The 18291-nt window shown below is 34.0% G+C and overlaps 2 protein-coding genes across 2 annotated transcripts; both read right to left on the reverse strand.

Annotated features, from left to right (window-relative positions):
- Nucleotides 1-12989: 12989 nt before the first annotated feature.
- LOC133312176 (uncharacterized) lies at nucleotides 12990-14985 on the reverse strand. Its single transcript, XM_061513332.1, has 3 exons — nucleotides 14904-14985; nucleotides 13321-13717; nucleotides 12990-13212 (listed from the first exon to the last, which is right to left on the reverse strand). The coding sequence occupies exons 1-3, from the start codon at nucleotides 14983-14985 to the stop codon at nucleotides 12990-12992; spliced, it is 702 nt and encodes a 233-aa protein (XP_061369316.1).
- A 2064-nt stretch (nucleotides 14986-17049) lies between these two features.
- On the reverse strand, nucleotides 17050-17433 carry LOC133312177 (uncharacterized). Its single transcript, XM_061513333.1, has one exon. The coding sequence runs from the start codon at nucleotides 17431-17433 to the stop codon at nucleotides 17050-17052; it is 384 nt and encodes a 127-aa protein (XP_061369317.1).
- Between the last annotated feature and the right edge of the window lie 858 nt (nucleotides 17434-18291).

Here is an 18291-nt window from a genome sequence, read left to right on the forward strand (position 1 = left end):
TTGATTTTAGTGTTCAATACTTCAATTCATTTGAATGTTGGTTGATGTGTTGTCTGCTGAAGATGGCTACGTGGATTTATTTGGGAAATAAATGTTGCCAAATTGGACCCCCTAACTTCTAAAATGGCGCATTAATTAGATTCAAGTTGCGTTGCTTTCTTTGCTTTGTCGTCATCTTGTTGAATTTTTAGATGAATGGTAGAACCCATTTTATCGAACCGACCCGGTCGGGTCGATCAGAAAATCGGTAAACTGATTATGTAATCGGTTTGGTTTTTATATTAGACTGGTCATATTACAGAATTGGTGTGACTCGGCCAGTTTTCATAAAAAATAGTGATCCAGTCGGTTCAACCGGTGACCCGGCCCGGTCTATAAAAAAAACTAATTTAACTTCATAAATTAATGTCTTTTTTTTTTTTAATCTCAGACAAAAATGATTTGTTTTCTTTTAAAATATTTGAGTTATTTGTAGCTTATTAACTTACATAAATTATGTACTTACAACACTAATATTATCTTGATTATGCAATTTTGATTTGATTTATAGTTAAAGATGTCGTTTACTGAACCTGAAACCCTAGTATTACAAATATTATATGTTTGATTGATCTTTTGTTGGATAATGATGTGTAATTTATTATTTTCATATTAAAATATTTGAAACTGGTATATTTTTGTACAAGTATTTAAGTATATTTATAATTTTTTTCATATAAATTGTAGATTTACATATTACTTACTGGGTCATGCGGTTGAACCAGTGACCCAGTACCTCGACTGGATCAATAACCGGGCCGGGTTTAATAACATTGGGTAGAACATTATACCAAAAAAACGAATCCTTATTTAAACAAAATATTCGCTTACACATATTCAATAGTAAGAACATGACATTGAAGAAAACTATTTATATAAATTTGAAATTTCTAAGTTAAATGTATTGTACTAATTACATTATTAATTAATAAATAATTATTATAATTAATAATCTGATTGGCATAATGTGTTCAGATTTAGTATGTATTTTTTGACATCGAAATAGGATCACGCAATCTAATATACTAACTAATAATATATATAAAACGGGATAGGTTATTGTGCCTACTTCTATTTTACCTACTTTTGCCTACCCCTTTCGTTACCGTTCGATTACCATCTCATCCAACGATCTATATTTGTGATATAAAATAAACTTTTTTTCTCTTTCTTTCTTCTCACTTTCTCTCATACCCTTTCTCTCTCCTCTCATTTCTCTATTCCTCTACACCATACCTAATTTTTTTCCCCTTCTGCCGCCGTGGACCTCAATCTCCTGACAAACTGTTCAATTCTAATGATATTTTTAATCTTTATAAATTAATACGATTGAATCGATGACTAACAAAGAAGTTTTGATGTGATTCAAAGCGGCGGTCGATCTGTTCACAGAATCCTCCTTGTCTCTGCTTCAATATGTCGATCTGTTCTTCCACATGATAGATACTCTTAATTTCTAATAATTAATTGGTTATCCGTATCAACATAATTGCTGGAATGACACCAATTAACCCTCTTTCCGGATTTTTCCAATATCAATTTTTTTTATTCTTTAAATTTTTATTTATTTTGAATCTTTTCCAACTCTGCACAGATCTTTTGAATCACATTAAAACTTCTTTGTTAGTCATCGATTCAATCTTATTAATTTATAAAGTTTATGTTGTTCTTCAGATCTAGAAATTTGTTGTGATTTTTCAATCCATTGACACTGGTAGTTTGATAGAAACTGATTCAGAAGGAGAAAATTTATATTACAATAATAAAAACAAAGACTAATGTATATTGACGATGATTTCAAATGTTGTGGTAATGATTTCAAATGCTTCCCGTTCACCTGGGCAGAGATTAACGATAAAGGGAACAAAATAGGTATATGGCAGATGAAGAGAGAAAGGGGAGGAGAGAGAAAGGGTATGGGTGAAAGTGAGAAGAAAGAAAGGGAAAAAAAAGTTTATTTTATATCACAAATATGGATTGTTGGATGAGATGGTAATCGAACGGTAACGAAAGGGGTAGGCAAAAGTAGGTAAAATAGAAGTAGGCACGATAACCTATCCCAAAACATATAAAAATAATAATACAATCGTATTTGTGAATGCATCTCATGGAGTTGGCGTTGTAGACAAGAAATATGCTGGGTTGGACGCGTACTTTTCGCGTTTGACATTCATTCATCACCATGACAAGAAGTTAATGTCCACTTGTCCTGGGCTCTAAGCTCCAACGAACATCTTTCTTCATCTTCATTACATTTTTATTTTTATTTTGATAAACTGTGGGGCCTTCATGATATCATTAAATGGCACATAATGCAACAGAGTACATAACAGATTGAACTCCCTAAATTTGAAGGAATAACATTTTATTAATGTGAATAAAATGCATGTGTATATCAGTGAGGATGGTCTATAATGGTAAGGCTCGAGTTTCATCCAAGACCGTGGTACCTTCTTTCGATGTAGGTAACTAATTTAATTCTGCAACAATCTAATATATAATATACGGCTAAGAAACAATTTAATAGAATAAATAAATTTAATATCATATCTTTTATAAATTATTCATTTATATAATCTTCATTTAATTCATTCCGAATCATTATTCACAGCATAAACTAATTTTATGACTTTACCAACCTTCCGGAATATTAATCAAACACCATTTACCTACCATCTAGAGGAAGGAAAATGGTATGTGATGGAAAAGTACTTTTCTTTTCTTTTCTTTTCTTTTTTATGATACAAGAAAAGTACTTTACTTAACTTCACTTCTTAAAAAACAGGTGCAACGCTTAGCAAAGTTCTAGAATCATATACTTAGAGGCCCAAATTTTTGCAGCACAATATGCCCAGAAGTCTAATTTGCCATTGAAATTAAAAGGCCTAACCCATTAGATATGACCGAGAAAAGAAAAACCCATTGGATCTTGCTTGACTCCAGAATACAACGTTACATCATCTTTGAATCCGTATTCGAACACAAAGTTTTATAATAATTATTTATTTGTATATATTTATTCAAAAAAAATCACCATAAGTTTATAATAATTATTTATTCAAAAAATTTAAATATTTTTCATGTTTTTGAATAATTTAAAATAAAAGGAGTTTTTCCCAACTCCAGAGTACTGGAAACATATAGAATAACTCTCCCAATAATACTTTTAACTAGTGCAGTATCCATACAAACATTGGAGACACAGTTATTTGGTTCTTAGTGGGTTCTATTATGTCATTCTTTGGGCCCCCAAATAATTCTTCGGTTCAATTGCAATTTCTTAAGCTAAATTGCATGCAAAAATGCGTACTCCCCTAAACTAAGGGTGGGAAAAATATTAGATGAACTGAATCTAACTAGACCGTAAAATATTGAACTGTTCAATCAATTTTTAAACTGAGCCCATTTTTCCTTTTGAAAATAGTTTGGTTCATTATTTATAAGTATAATTGGATGTTTTGAAAGAGTTATCCTCTATATATACTCGAGTTCATATTAGATTAAATGAATAATTGATAAATTATACCGAAGAAATTAGGTTTATTAAAATAATTGATAAATACTTGGGTTAGAAGCCCGCGCTTCCATAGTTGCTTGTGTTTTATCATATTTCATAATTTATCATCAATGTGAACGAATGAATTAATCACCATTGTGGAGAGAAAAAGTAAAGAAAATTTTAAAAATACAATCATATTTTAATACTAAAATGAATTATTAATAAAATATAAACATTTTTTTTTTGTATATGCTTGGTTCTTTCATGAAACACTGGATTTGATGAAATGTGTAGAGCTGCTTGATTATCACAAATGAGAGTTGCATGTCCAGTATCTCCGAACTTAAGTTCTCTGAGAAGCTGTTTAAGCCAGATGAGCTCGCAAGTAGTAGTCGCCATGGAGCGGTATTCTGCTTCAGCACTTGATCTGGCAACTACGCTTTGTTTCTTAATTTTCCAGGAAATCAAGTTGCCTCCAACAAAGACACAATACCCAGAAGTAGATCTCCTATAAGTTGGACAACCAACCCAATCAGCATCACAATACCCAACCACTTTATCATGACCTTTATCTTCATATTCAAGGCCTTTCCCTGGAGATGCCTTGATATACTTAAGAATACGAATGACTGCATTCCAATGTTCTTGACATGAGAATTGAGAAATTGACTGACAACACTAACTGCAAAGGAAATATCAGGCCGAGTGACTGTGAAGTAGTTCAATTTTTCAACCAATCTTTTATACTGCTCAGGATCTGAAAAGGGCTCCCCCTGATTTGGTAGAAGCTTTATACTTGGATCCATAAGAGTATCAACAGACTTTGAATTTAACAGAGCAGTTTCTTCAAGAATATCCAGAGCATATTTCCTCTGAGATATCACAACACCAGCTTTAGATTGGGCCACCTCGATTCCTAAGAAGTATCGAAGTTTTCCAAGATCTTTAGTCTGAAAATGATGACATAAGTGTTGTTTCAATCGAGAGATCCCATGTTGATCACTGCCTGTGATGACAATATCATCCACATATACCACCAGATAAATAGATCCAGAAGCAGAATGACGATAAAAGAGAGAATGATCAGCTGCACTCTGAGTCATGCCAAATTGTTGAACAACACTGCTAAATTTACCAAACCAAGCTCTTGGAGATTGTTTGAGGCCACAGAGAGACTTACGAAGACGACAAACAAGACCTAACTCCCCCTGAGCAACAAATCCAGGAGGTTGCTCCATATAAATTTCTTCCTCAAGATCACCATGAAGAAAAGCATTCTTGATATCCAGTTGGTAGAGAGGCAAATGGCTAATAGCAGCCATGGCAATAAAAAGGCGAACAATAGACATTTTCGCCACAAGAGAAAACGTATCAATAAAATCCAAGCCAAAGACCTGAGTGAAACCCTTCGCCACCAAGCGAGCTTTAAGACGATCCACTTGACCATCAGGTCCAACCTTAACACCATAAATCCATCTGTAACCAACCACGGATTTTCCAGAAGGAAGAGGCACCAGGTCCCATGTGCCATTATGATGAAGAGTACTCATTTCATCAATCATAGCTTGTCTCCATCCCGAATGTGAAAGTGCATCACCTGTGGTCTTAGGAACAGATATAGAGGACAAAGAGGAAAGGCAAGCAAAATATGATGGAGAAAGATGATGATTACTAATATTAACTGTATACCTGGCCGGAGGGCGAGTATCACGAGTACCCTTACGAAGAGTAATGAGAAGGTCATTATCCGAAGGTGGGACCGAAGCCGTGGGAGGAGATGCAGTTGAATGTGAATCCGCAGATACATCTAACGAACTATGCTCGATCTCATCAGCAGAAGAGGTGATAGAAGGAGAGTCAGAAACATGGACGGGTAAAGACGGAAGGTAAAGAAGGTCACCTGGGAAGGACGACTATTCAGAATCAGTATCCACAATCCACAGGAGTAGTAGAGGATTCAAAAAAGGAGACATCCGCCGAGATAAAGTATCGACGTAAAGTGGGAGAGTAGCAACGGTAACCCTTCTGAGACCGAGGATAACCCAGAAAAACACATTTATGAGACTTGGGATCTAATTTATCCAAACCTGGACCAAGATGATGAACAAAACACGTAGAACCAAACACATGTGGAGTTAAAGGATATAAAGCTTGATGGGGAAATAAAATAGAGTGAGGTACCTTATGATTGAGGACAGATGATGGCATGCGATTAATGAGATAGCATGAAGTAAGTATAGCATCACCCCATAATGTGTATGGAACATTACCATCAATTAACAAGGCACGAGTGGTTTCAACCAGATGGCGATTCTTGCGCTCGGCTACACCATTTTGTTGAGGTGTATGAGGGCAAGATGTTTGATGAAGAATGCCATGAGATGAAAAAAATTGTTGAAATTGATGAGATAAGTACTCACATGCATTATCACTACAAAAAGTACGAATAGGAATACCAAATTGTGTTTTTATTTCATTATAAAATAACTGAAAAATAAAAAACAACTCAGACCGCTTTTTCATTAAAAATAACCAAGTACATCTGGAATAATCATCAATAAAAGTAACAAAGTACTTAAAACCCAAAGTAGAAGAATGACGACTTGGTCCCCAAACATCAGAGTGGACCAAAGAAAAAGGAGAAACAACTTGACGACTAAGACGACTCGGAATCGTACTACGAGTATGTTTCCCAAACTGACAAGACTCACAATTTAAAGTAGAAAGAGATGATAAATGGGGAACCATCTTCTGAAGCTTTGCAAGACTAGGATGGCCCATACGAGCATGGATAGTAAGAGGAGAATCCACAGTGGAGCAGACTGAAGAAGAGGGAACTAGTTGATAAAGGCCCTGAGACTCACATCCTTTGGTAATCTCCTTCCCCGAACTCCAATCCTGAAAGATGACAGAGGTTTTAGTAAAAGAAACAACACAATCAATGGATTTGGTCAACCGACTAACAGAAAGTAAGTTAAAAGGAGAATCGAGAACATATAGAACATGATCCAGAGATAAATTAGGTAAAAGAAGAACCGTGTCAATCCCGTTGATTGGACCAGAGACCCATTGGCCATTGCAATAGTGGGAAAAGAACCAGTAGTACAAAGGGAAGTGAATGAGGACTTATTACCAGAAATGTGATCAGAAGCCCCAGAATCTAGAGTCCAAGGGCCAATAGAGTGCAACTGAGATATGCCAGCAAAAGAATTACCAGAATTACCAGTGGGAGCAATGGATGCAGTAGGACCTAATGTTTGCTTCTCAGACCACCAAGTCACAAATGCTTTTGCCTGACTCCAAATAGCTTCATAAGTAACAGCAGGTCGAAAAATTTGCTTGATAGACGGATGAAGAGTAGCTTTAATGAGACTACACAGCTGAGCATCAATCATTTTCCACCGTGTGCACTCCTTTTCCGCCACAGATTCAGCCTTAGTGGTGAGTTGGGATGTATAATTCTGCCCATCCAACCAAAGTCGCAGATCAAAAGACCAAGTATCATAGTTGGAACCATCCAATTTATCCACACTCAACGGAGTAAGGATATAATTTGAAAAAATAGCAGAGTCCGACTTTTTCTCGGCCGGAGTACCAGAGTCATTGGAGAGAGAAGGGTCCATAATTAAGAGAAAAAATAATCAAAAAAGGACAGATCACACAACTAACCGGTAGAAGAGGGGTCTGACGTTAACACAAAACGAAGTCCAAACACAGAACCAAGACCAGATCCAGAACCGTCATAGGGAGACGAAGAGAACGCAATCAGCCGCGGCCGGAGAGGAGGTCCCACGCGCCGCCTTGGTGTAGGAGAAGACCGGATCTTGCACGCGCGGGTGAGGGCGCGTGAGAGGTCCGTTGAGGGTGTGGCCGGTGCCGTTGAGTTCGTGCTTCCAAGACGAGCTCGTCGGTATACAGTTCGCCGGAAAACTCCACCGGTCGGTGGTGGTTGACGTAGACAGAAGCTTTAACAGCGGAAGAAAACGTACCGGAAACTGACAGCGCGACAGTTCTGGAAAAAAAATAATTAAAAGACGATGAACAGTGGGTTCACCGGAAAAAGAAAAAAAAATGCAAAGTTCCTTAGGCTCTTGATACCATGTTAAATAACGAGAGAGAAGAGATGAATATTAGAAACAAACTGTATGTGTGTATTGATATGATGAATAATGTACAATATATAGACACTCTAATGGGCTAAGCTCAAACCTAATACAAAAGAAATAAGGAAACCCTAATTACATAAGAAATAAGAAAATCCTAATTACAATATATTTATTAATGATTAAATTTAAACATTTAATCAATAATAAATTTCAATAAATTCGTTCTCCTTTTTTTTGGTAATAAAATTCGTTCTCTTAAATTTTGAATAAATTCGTTCTCTTAAATTTTGTTAAATAATTATTACTTGCAATTTCTTTTTGTTAAAAATATACTCCACACTTTTATAATATTATGGGCAAATTATATAAAACCACCTTGTACTTAGGTGGTTTTTTAAAAGACCACCTTCTATTTTCAATTGGAACAATTAACCCCCTTATATTATAACATTTCAACAATTAAACATATTTATTAATTTTCAGACAAAAATATCCTTTTCTCCAACCCAATATATACTCGTCGTGTTATTCGCGTATATGACGCATCTACTCTTAAGTTGCTCTCTTTAAAGTGTTAAGCCCCCAAACAATTGTTAGTCTGGAGCCGGCCTAATGCATTAGCCAATTATTCTTCTAACATGGGAAACATAGTGTTTGGATCAATTTGGTCAATTTTGTTCAAGAATTTCTAAAATTGCAAAAGTTTGCAACTGAATAAAAACATGTTTATGGGTGGGATCCAAAGAGTGTCTAGGCATCAGAGAAGGGAATCGATGAAATCTGTTTCAAGATGGCCCACCTTAATTTCTTACCAAATCCAATGTTGTAGCACCCGTTAGCATTTTTTTGGAATTGGACGCTTTTCTTCCAAAAATGGTGCCGATCGGTTATTGTTGATGGACGAGTGGATTCTCCATTTTCCTTGTTGCTAGTATTCTCCATATATACAGTGGTGGTGGGTTGGGGGTAAGGGTATTTTTGTTTGAAAATTATTACATATGTTTAATTGTTGAAATATAATAATATAATGGGGTTAATTGTTCCAATTAAAAATAGATGGTGGTCTTTTAAAAAAGCTTCAAAGTACAAGGTGATTTTATATAATTTGCCCTAATATTATTGATTATCACTTGTTTCTCCCTTTTTTAATTTTCAATAACACAATTTTCCCCCTCTTTTCTTTAATTAACTCGCTGATTTTGGTATAATAACTAACACACTTTCAAGATTTCATTTACCATGTCAACGAAGTTATCTCTTTGTAACTCAAGTGATACTGACTTAAATTTTTTAATTATGATAGTGTCTTTTATTAAGTCATATGTCTTTCTCCTTTACCTAAAATCTAAATAAGCACTTAATTACCAGTCACAATCCTTCTTTTTGGATGGATTTGTTAATCTTCCACAGGTACGACCGTGCGTTTTAGTATTTTATATTTGAGATAATGATAATTTTCTTATGTATTTGTCAATGCTATTAACCTTTCTTTCAAAAACAGGTTAAATTAAAATTTATACTAATTTTATTAAATCACATTATTAGGTGCTTTGTATAGATTACAAATGAACCACTGAATTAGCATAATTTAAAACATAATCAAATAAATTATATAAATATTACAAAGAGCCTTCAAAGTAATTAAAAGATAGTTCTAACAATATATTGACAGAATCAATGATTACGGGGTCAACAGTAAGCATCCAAATAGGTTTTAGATTCATGTATTATTTGTGGATCCAAGGGCACTCAGTGTGTTCCCTTCTCACTTAATCATTCTGATAAGTGACAACTGTTCTATTTTGGAGACCCGACCAATCATTGCGCTTATTCCGGATTAAAATACTGCATGTTGATTTATTTATTTATTTCTGGGTTGATGCAAATATGTCACCAAAAGTATGATATTCCTACTTGACAACTTGACATTATTTCAAATTCGGGGCCCCTAATTTCCATCGATTTGAAACTAACTGACTAGGTTAACTGCCAAAATAGAAGGATTCAGATTCAGGAATACGAGCGAAGTTACATGCACCTGAATCTTTTGCTTTTCAGAAGTCCATCAACTGGAGTTTTAATTTTTAAATAAGTCGTTCTTACGCAACATTTTGGCTTTTATTTTGGCCATCAACTATAGTTTTAACGGCTAAATAGCAACAATTTTGTTTTTAGTTTGGACCGACCACACAGATTCATTTAAGAAATGGAATATATATATATATATATATATATATATATATATATATATATATATATATATCCTCAAAGTGAGATAAAATTTTTCTTATCGCAGTGAATCTCACTTCCCTTGCATGTGCCCCTTCACACACCTATACCCAATTAGAGAATTTTCTCTACATATAAATACATTTCCTTTATCATTGAGAAGACACATTTTGCACATTCATTCTCCATACTATTATGCTACTAGAATTAGTGACGGAACTAGAAATTTTTATTATGGGGGACAAAATTTAAAGATTAAAATTACAAGTAATTTTTTTTTTATATTATTTATCGGTTCATCAATTATTTGATTAGTCTGATTCGAGTCAGATAGAACTATATGAGTGACAAAGCTTTTCCTACCAAATTTTTAAACTCGAGACAACTGTTTAAGCTAGAACAACTCCTTACCAGTTGATCTATGTTCTTGATGTGGTAAATTACAAGCATTATTAAGTCTAATAGGAGTGACTAACTATTATAAGTGTTTTTGATGGATGGGCAAACTATTAGAATTAATAGTCTCATACTCCACCCTAGTCTGTTATTAACTTGAGCATTAGAGTCTCTGAATGTACACCACTCTCATTTTGTCAATGGAGCACCAATAGAGCAATATATCGACCACTGTAGAAGAAGACCCAGAGAGGAGAATTCAAATTGTTTAAGTGGTGAGCATTGACGCCATCGTCGGTAGGAAACGATAAAATTCCATTCCTATATAGTTTTACAAGTGGTGAACACTTGAAGGTCTATTACCAATCATAACTAGAATCAAAATCCCTATAGAGATAGGGATGAAGCATACATTGTAACAACCAATATGTATCCAATCCATTAACCTTTATGGTACGTTAAATCAAAAGCATATAAAACTGACCATTAACCACCCATAAGTTTAATTTGGTGGATAGTACCATTAAAACATCAAGTAATATTATAGAAATTTCACAAGTCTTTTCCATAAAAAACAGTCAAGAAAAACAGACTCTACCATTAAACTAGTATTAGACAGCCTTGACTGTTTCCAAAACTAGGAATGTATGGCTCTATCAAAAATTATAATATTTTTACATTATATGGAAATAACTTGTAACTTTTTAATTTTTATTTTTTTCATTCTCAAAATTTGAACATAAAAATTAATTTATTAAAAATAAATAAATTCTGCTCATTTTAATTAAAAAATAAAAAATAAAAACATGATTCTGAGATATTGGTTGAATGTGAATAATTAAACATACTGTTTCAAAAAATATGAATAGGCGTATATCAAATCATATATTAAAGAATTGCTTAATTCTCTAAGCGAACGTGACGGATATTCCTCATCCTCATAATTGAAAGAGCTAGTCTTTTATTTTATGTCTTTTATTTTTTTCATGTATCAAAAAAAATAAATAAAGAATTGCTTAAATAGAATCAATGGATCGAGGGTTCTAAAAGAAACGTCTTCTTTCTTCAATTTTTTTTTTTATATATCAGAAAAAAGAAAAAACAACGGCCTGCAGATTACATACGCCAGAGAAACTTACACCCACACTGTCCTAGAATAGCAGCTGGGTGGAGCAATCAAGAGGAGGATCCAAAAATTCCTGCACTTCCCTATTTCAGTGAAAGATATGGGAATCTGTATTGTGTTTGAATATAATCGTATGAACAATTTAAAATGTTTTAGTGTCAATATAAGGGTCCCACTAAAGTTTGGGGTGTCAACAAGAAGGGTTTGGTTCATGCACCTTATAATTTTATTTTCTTTTTCAGCATGAAAGTGCTGAATCGTATTTGTCACTCGCTAGTGTGTAACCTCGTCAACTCAACAGTCGCCTGCGTATTAAAAAAAATCATCATCTCATCTCATGTCTTAAGATTTTACTCATTTATAATTTTTAATAACAAACTAGTATATTACCCGTGCGATATACGGAGAAAGAAAATCAAAATTTTGTCGTTCGTCATAGTTAGTTAATCGCACTACAAATCTTATACTTACAAAAAATTGTGTTGCAATCTTGTTCTATATTTCAATGGAAAAAATTACAGCATTGACACATAACTTTGTAAATATCAATCATAAACAAAAATCTGCTAATCAGAGTGATCAATACTATGCAAATCAAATATATCTACTCGATAAGTTATGTAAAAAATAAATACGTCATAGTATACTATGTTAAAATGAGGATGACTAAAAAAAAGAAAAATGCATATAACTTATTACTAACTATAACAGCCACCAATAAAATCAAGGTAACAAATAGACCAAGCAAATATGAAATTAAAAGATCAGCTTGTACCTATAATAAGAAAACGCTATTAATTCAGTGTGATTCGGTAGCAATCATTGGAGGGATGAGTTCAACACATACCAAACATGTGATTTCTTATTTTTATGCACTACCAGGGACATCCTCTTTTACCATTATATTTATGCCTATGATGCAAAATGTAAATGCTCATTAAATAAATTACGCTAATATGTTAACTCCCAAAAGTAATAATCTCAGCAAATAAATAAATAAATAACAAATAATTATTTTTTGCAAGGATTTGTGTCGTTTGTATTTGAAATTTGTCGTTCGCCGTGGTTGGTTAATCGCACTGCAAACCTTATAATTACAAAAACTTGTATGGTTATCTTATTTTTTTTGCAAGGATATGTGTTGTTAGTATTTGAAATTTTAGAAATTTGTATTTTCAAAAATTGAACACAATTTGCCTTTAAATTGGATATACTCGGTTTCATAAATATATAAAAACATACACTTTTTCTTTCAATAATTACTCACAATTTTACAATTTCTTTTGTTTCGTATATTGAAATCGTTTCACCTATATATAAAACTTGTTTTTGAAATCGAAAGAAACGTATTTTTGTGGTGATATGAGGAAATCTTGATATAGGTACATAAAAGAAATACATAGAAACCTAAATGCAAAATTTCGATATAATATTTAACAATCAGAAATCTTTAATACATTGTCATACTAAACTTTTAATACATAGATTTCACATAAAACTTAAATCAGAAACAAATATAACAATCTTAAAAACAAAAAAAGCGCGGTAGTAAATGATGACATAGACGAATAGCTTATAACTCTCAACGAAAAACTTAAACCATTATCATCCTACAGAAAACTTTTAGTTCAACATCTGCTTTGCAATTTTCCCATTCAATTCCATAATCATCGATATCTTCGTCCAATATCCACAGCGACTGTTGAATTAAAACTTTGAGCAGTTTGCATCTGCTAGAATGGAAGAAGGATAAGTTATGTTTTGCAACAACTTCTCTATGCACCCACATAGATCGTATCATAGATTTGACATGGTTTCTGCATGTTTTTAATTTTCCAGAAGCATTCAGTGAAAGAAATTGGTCAAATCCAAGGGTTTATTGATCTGCATTTTCTGCGCACATCAAGAGCATTCTATCCACGTACATGGCATCATCATGACCATTTAGAGCAGCAGTCTTCAAGTTTTCAAAAGCCAAGGCGATGGAATTTGAACTTGATGTTTCTCTGAAATATTCAAACATTCCTTCACAGTACATAATTTCAGGGTTGCTACTTTCCTTGCAACGCCTCAAGAAATATGCATGTCGTTCTTTGTTGAACCTCTGTTCCGGGGACAATTTCCACTTGAATACCTTTCTCACATTCAAAGATCCTTCTTCATTTGGACAAAGAAGCTCTACATAATGACGAAATGGTTTTTCTGTATTGATCCATTCTAGGGGTTCCAACGCAAATTTGTCCAATGATGAATTATGATACACATAATCATGTTCTGTAACACGAAGAAACTCCTTGCAGCTCAGTTTGATGTTGGAAATATCTTCAATGGAATAAAAGTTACCTTTCCAAATATATTCAATAATAAATCTGTGCGTAGAGATTCTAGGGAAGGATTTTGTTGTTTTTTAGGCATTGCCCGATTGGTAGAGGGAGAATCTGCCATTGATCAATAGTTAAACAACAAAAAAGAAAAACAACGAAAAACCCAAAGAACATGATTGTATTTATTGTTGAAGAGAAGACGATTATATGGGATACACCAGTTGTTAAGTTATTATTTCAAACATCAAACAACGTGATCCTTAGGTTTGTCCTTTCATATTCTATTACTTGTTGATAATTTTGATGAAGCATCCCAACGCTATTCAATAAGTGTAATTAATACACATTAACATTGGAAGAAGAAAGTGATCTTTTGGTGTTCAAATGTTATAATTCGAAACGTAAATCGATGTTTTATTATTATTTCCCTCAAATATCGTAATCACTAATGCATGTCTTTAATAGATAGTTCCATTCCAACGTATATATGCATCTCTTCATTTTCTGATTCCATCAATTTTCCTTTTAATTGCATCGGAATTCAACGTGATAAAATTGAACATTACTATAATTAATAACGTGCAAACGTCAAATGCAGAAAGCCATCCTTTAATAATGATGATTTAGTTCAACCATTGCATCAGAATCGCATTAATCAAGTACAGTTACAATAATTATGAATGATGAATCGTTTTCTCAACATATTGTGAAGTATAATTTTTATACAAATTTTTATAAGGATTAGTTTATCATTTCAGAATACATATTCATAGAGAAACGATGGATAAATATATAAAACGTAGGCTCTCGTGTATTATGTCAGTCATAAGTTTTAGACAATTTTTTCCAAGGATTAGTTTATCATCTCAGAATACATATTCATAGATAAATGACGGTTAAATATATAAAACGTTGGCGAAAGTCTATGTGACATATTAAGCAAGGGAATGCTGAAGAACTATTCTATCTTGCTTGGAGACAACAGTAGAAATTTGATCCTATTCCTTCCATCCTTTGGAAAATACGGAATGAGTAATACAAAAGAGGGATTGCAAAACTGAGAAAACAACGTACACCAACTAAATAAAATCGAACAATTTATTAGTACATTTCGTCAGCAAGCATAATCTCAATCGAACGTTTAAACATATAAGAATCAGTTACAATATCATGAAATTCCTTACAGGTTAGTTGGACATTGTAGATGTCACTGACAGTTTGAGAACTAACTCGTGCAAAAATCTCGATTAAAACATCTTTCGGCATACTTTGGAGGGTATTATTTCCCCAATATCTTTGCGCATCCTCTTTCTTTGATTAGACTCCTTAGAGTGATTTGAAGAAGTTGATTCACCCATATAACTAAGGTAGAAGTTTTTGGCTTTAAAACAAAATAGATGTTTAAATACGCATTAGGGGATACATCAATATATAAAACTTGGTCGAAGAAGAAAGTGATCTTTTGGTTTTCCAAAGGTCATAATTTGAAACATAAATCGATGTTTTATTATTATTTCCCTCAAAAATCATAATCACTAATGCTCCTTACAGGTTAGTTAAACATATAATATCGTCAATAAACTAAACCCTAAACAAAAAATTAAAGAATTGACTTAATGGAATGGGTTATTATCCAAGCATGCCTACCTGTCTCTCAGAAAGAGTTCAATGCGCGTTTTCAAGAGCACACTAACAAATGTAAACAACTAAAATTCTGTGCTCTGAAACTCAATACAATAAATAGGACTTTTGTTAGTTTGCTATGCATTTAACCAATCATTTGAGGGATTTATTGTTTTGAGTCTCTGGAAAATGAAACGGTTAAAATTCTTATATCTGTTGACGTTCTCATCATGGAAATTGAACCGACTAAATTTATAAAGAACGATTTACTCTTTCAAACCTTCCAAAACATACCATACAAACCGATTCAGTGATTATAAGTCTCACACAGAAAAAGCAACAACAAAATAAAGACAAAAAATTCGCAATTTATCTTCGAATATGAATTCTAATCAGTCCATCTTCTGGAACAGTGGGTTTTCGCAGTCTATGAAATGTTTCAAAAACAACAACTGCCTCTCGATGTTGAATCTTTTTAACGGACACATTTCATACGCGAACAATTCAAAGAAGTAGTATTTTTTTACACCATCTGTGATCTCCATGGTCAACTTTAAAGCAAACGTCTTGGGAAATCCACTGCAAGTAGTATTTGTCAAACTTTTCCAGAGACACATGTTTATAAACGTTATCATTCTCTGCAAGACGTCTAAAAGATTTGCACGTTAACTTCAAGTTGCATATATCTTAGAGAGAATGTGCCGCCACCAATCGAAATATCTTCTTCAGAAAATCCGTTGGAAGGGATTAGATGTCAGGTAGTGAGGTTTCCATCAAAGGATTTTAAAAAGGAATCCAGAATCGCTCAAAAATGGCAGAGAAGGGATCTTGAACTTTGGCTAACAACGAATGGATTTGGAATCAATCTGTACCGATACATATTTTGCCAAATTGTCGATACTTATACAAAATTAACCAACACGTTGTTTCAGCACACAAAATAATAACCATTTCGTTTTATCACTTTGTATATCACATTTTAAAAACCACAACCGCAATTTATTGCTTTTATTTATGAATGTGTGAAGGAGTGCAATCGATGCATCATAATTCCCTAACATATGTATGAATACATATTCAAGACTTCATATTTAATGTCAATAAGATTAGTTTATATGCTGATTTATTTTCATATATGACAGTAGTAAATCCAAAGGCCAACAACACCAGAAAGAGTTTATATGCTTGTTTATTTTTCATTTATCACAACAGCAAATCCAAAGACCAGCAACACCAGAAGGATTTGTTAGACAATAAAAAAAAGTGTTGGCGAGAAGTGTTGTTCACAATCGTTGGTTCATCATAGCACCATAAATTATCCATATCATCTAGAACAGACTAAAATAATTTTGCTTACACATGTTGTGTGGCTTAGTGACCCAATACAAAACATAGTTCGACATGACAGAAAAATATATTTATAAAATTATAGTTCACTGGAGATGAATAGTAGGATAAATTTCAAAAAAACATATACTCCTTCAGAACAAATATAAGTCGTTAACATGTATAAAACTAGAGGGTAGATATTCTAACTACCAAAAATATCTACTACCAATTCACTACCTCCATAATTACTATTGGATCAAAGAGAGAGAATGTTGAAAAGTTTTTGAAGACAGAGAAAATATTGATCCAATGGTGATTATAGAGGTAGTGGGTTGGTAGTAAATTTTTCTAGTAGTAAGAATATCCACACTCATAAAACTAACCACTTCCAATCGTCATTCTTGAAAACTCTCTCATTTCAGCATCTGCATCACAACCTGCACATGTATTCCAACTCCCATGCTCATTTCCATTACATTCCATTGCTGACGGTGCATATGAATGCTTCTCGACTGTGTATTTCTTAGAATGGCACCAAGAAAACTCTTGGATTGGTATCCTTTCCTTACGCAGCCACATACGCTGGAGGAAACACTTGACCCGGTGTCTGCATGGACTTAATTCGGTTGTCCGTTTCAAAGAACAAAACATATCAAATCCATGATTACGGCGTTCCTCATCGGTTGAATTCATCAAAAGGATGCAATATACATACTTGGCTTCAGTGTGACCGTTGCTCGCAGAAATTTTAAGTTTCTGCATAGCCTTGTCATTAATGGATGAACTCGAATATTTTCAGAAATACTGTATCATCCCTTCGCGGTACACAATTATTGGGTTTCCACTCTCCCTACATCGTTTCAAGAACATCAATTGCCTCTCCTTATTAAACCGTCTAAGTGGACACAATTCAAAATCGTAGAAGGTTGATCGGTCTTCATCAAGAGAATCATCTTCCACAACATGCCAATACGATTTTTGTTTTGAAATCCATTCAATCGACCACAATGCAAATTTATCCAGAGAAGCATGTTGATAAACTAAATCGTCCTCTGCAACACGGAGGAAAGCATTGCAACTCATTTTGACATTGCATACTGTTGGGATATTCAAGTGTGATGAGTCTCACATTGGTTGGTAATGAGATAAGTAAGAGTATATAAGTGGAAGGGACCCATGAACCCAATGCCTTAAGGTTTTGGGTTGAGATGTGGTGTCGGACCCACTTGGTGTACTTGGAGTAACTTAGCTCATTGGTGGTGGTCCTCCGCCACGGGCTTCCCCCTGGACCCGCCTGACATTGGTATCAGAGCCGGGTTGTGCTCGAGCTAGTCTGATGATTGGCTAGGAGGCAGGTCGAGTACTTTGCGCTTGGGGTACTCGGTTGAGGGGGAGCATACCAATGGTGGGTTTCACACTTGAGGGGGAGATTGTTGGGATATTCAAGTGTGATAAGTCTCACATTGGTTGGTAATGGGCTAAGTGAAGAGTATATAAGTGGAAGGGATCCATGAACCCAATGCCTTAAGGTTTTGGGTTGAGACATGGTGTCGGATCCACTTGGAGTAACTTGGCCCATTGGTGGTAGCCCCCGCCACGGGCTTCCCCCTGGACCCGCCT

The sequence above is a fragment of the Gastrolobium bilobum genome, unplaced genomic scaffold (assembly GCF_033153095.1).
Source record: "Gastrolobium bilobum isolate Gb01-03AN ecotype WA unplaced genomic scaffold, APGP_CSIRO_Gbil_v1 utg16099, whole genome shotgun sequence".
Classification (NCBI taxonomy): Eukaryota; Viridiplantae; Streptophyta; class Magnoliopsida; order Fabales; family Fabaceae; genus Gastrolobium; species Gastrolobium bilobum.

What these genes read in the sequence shown, in the direction of transcription:
- LOC133312176 (XM_061513332.1), bottom strand. Translation starts at nt 14,985, where the DNA reads ATGCCGAAAGATGTTTTAATCGAGATTTTTGCACGAGTTAGTTCTCAA. An exon ending in CTACAATGTCCAACTAACCT is followed by an intron (nt 13,718 to 14,903) that starts GTAAGGAATTTC and finishes ATTCCATTGAAG; the next exon opens with ATATTTCCAACATCAAACTG. An exon ending in AATGGTCATGATGATGCCAT is followed by an intron (nt 13,213 to 13,320) that starts GTACGTGGATAG and finishes AAAAACATGCAG; the next exon opens with AAACCATGTCAAATCTATGA.
- LOC133312177 (XM_061513333.1), bottom strand. Translation starts at nt 17,433, where the DNA reads ATGCAGAAACTTAAAATTTCTGCGAGCAACGGTCACACTGAAGCCAAG.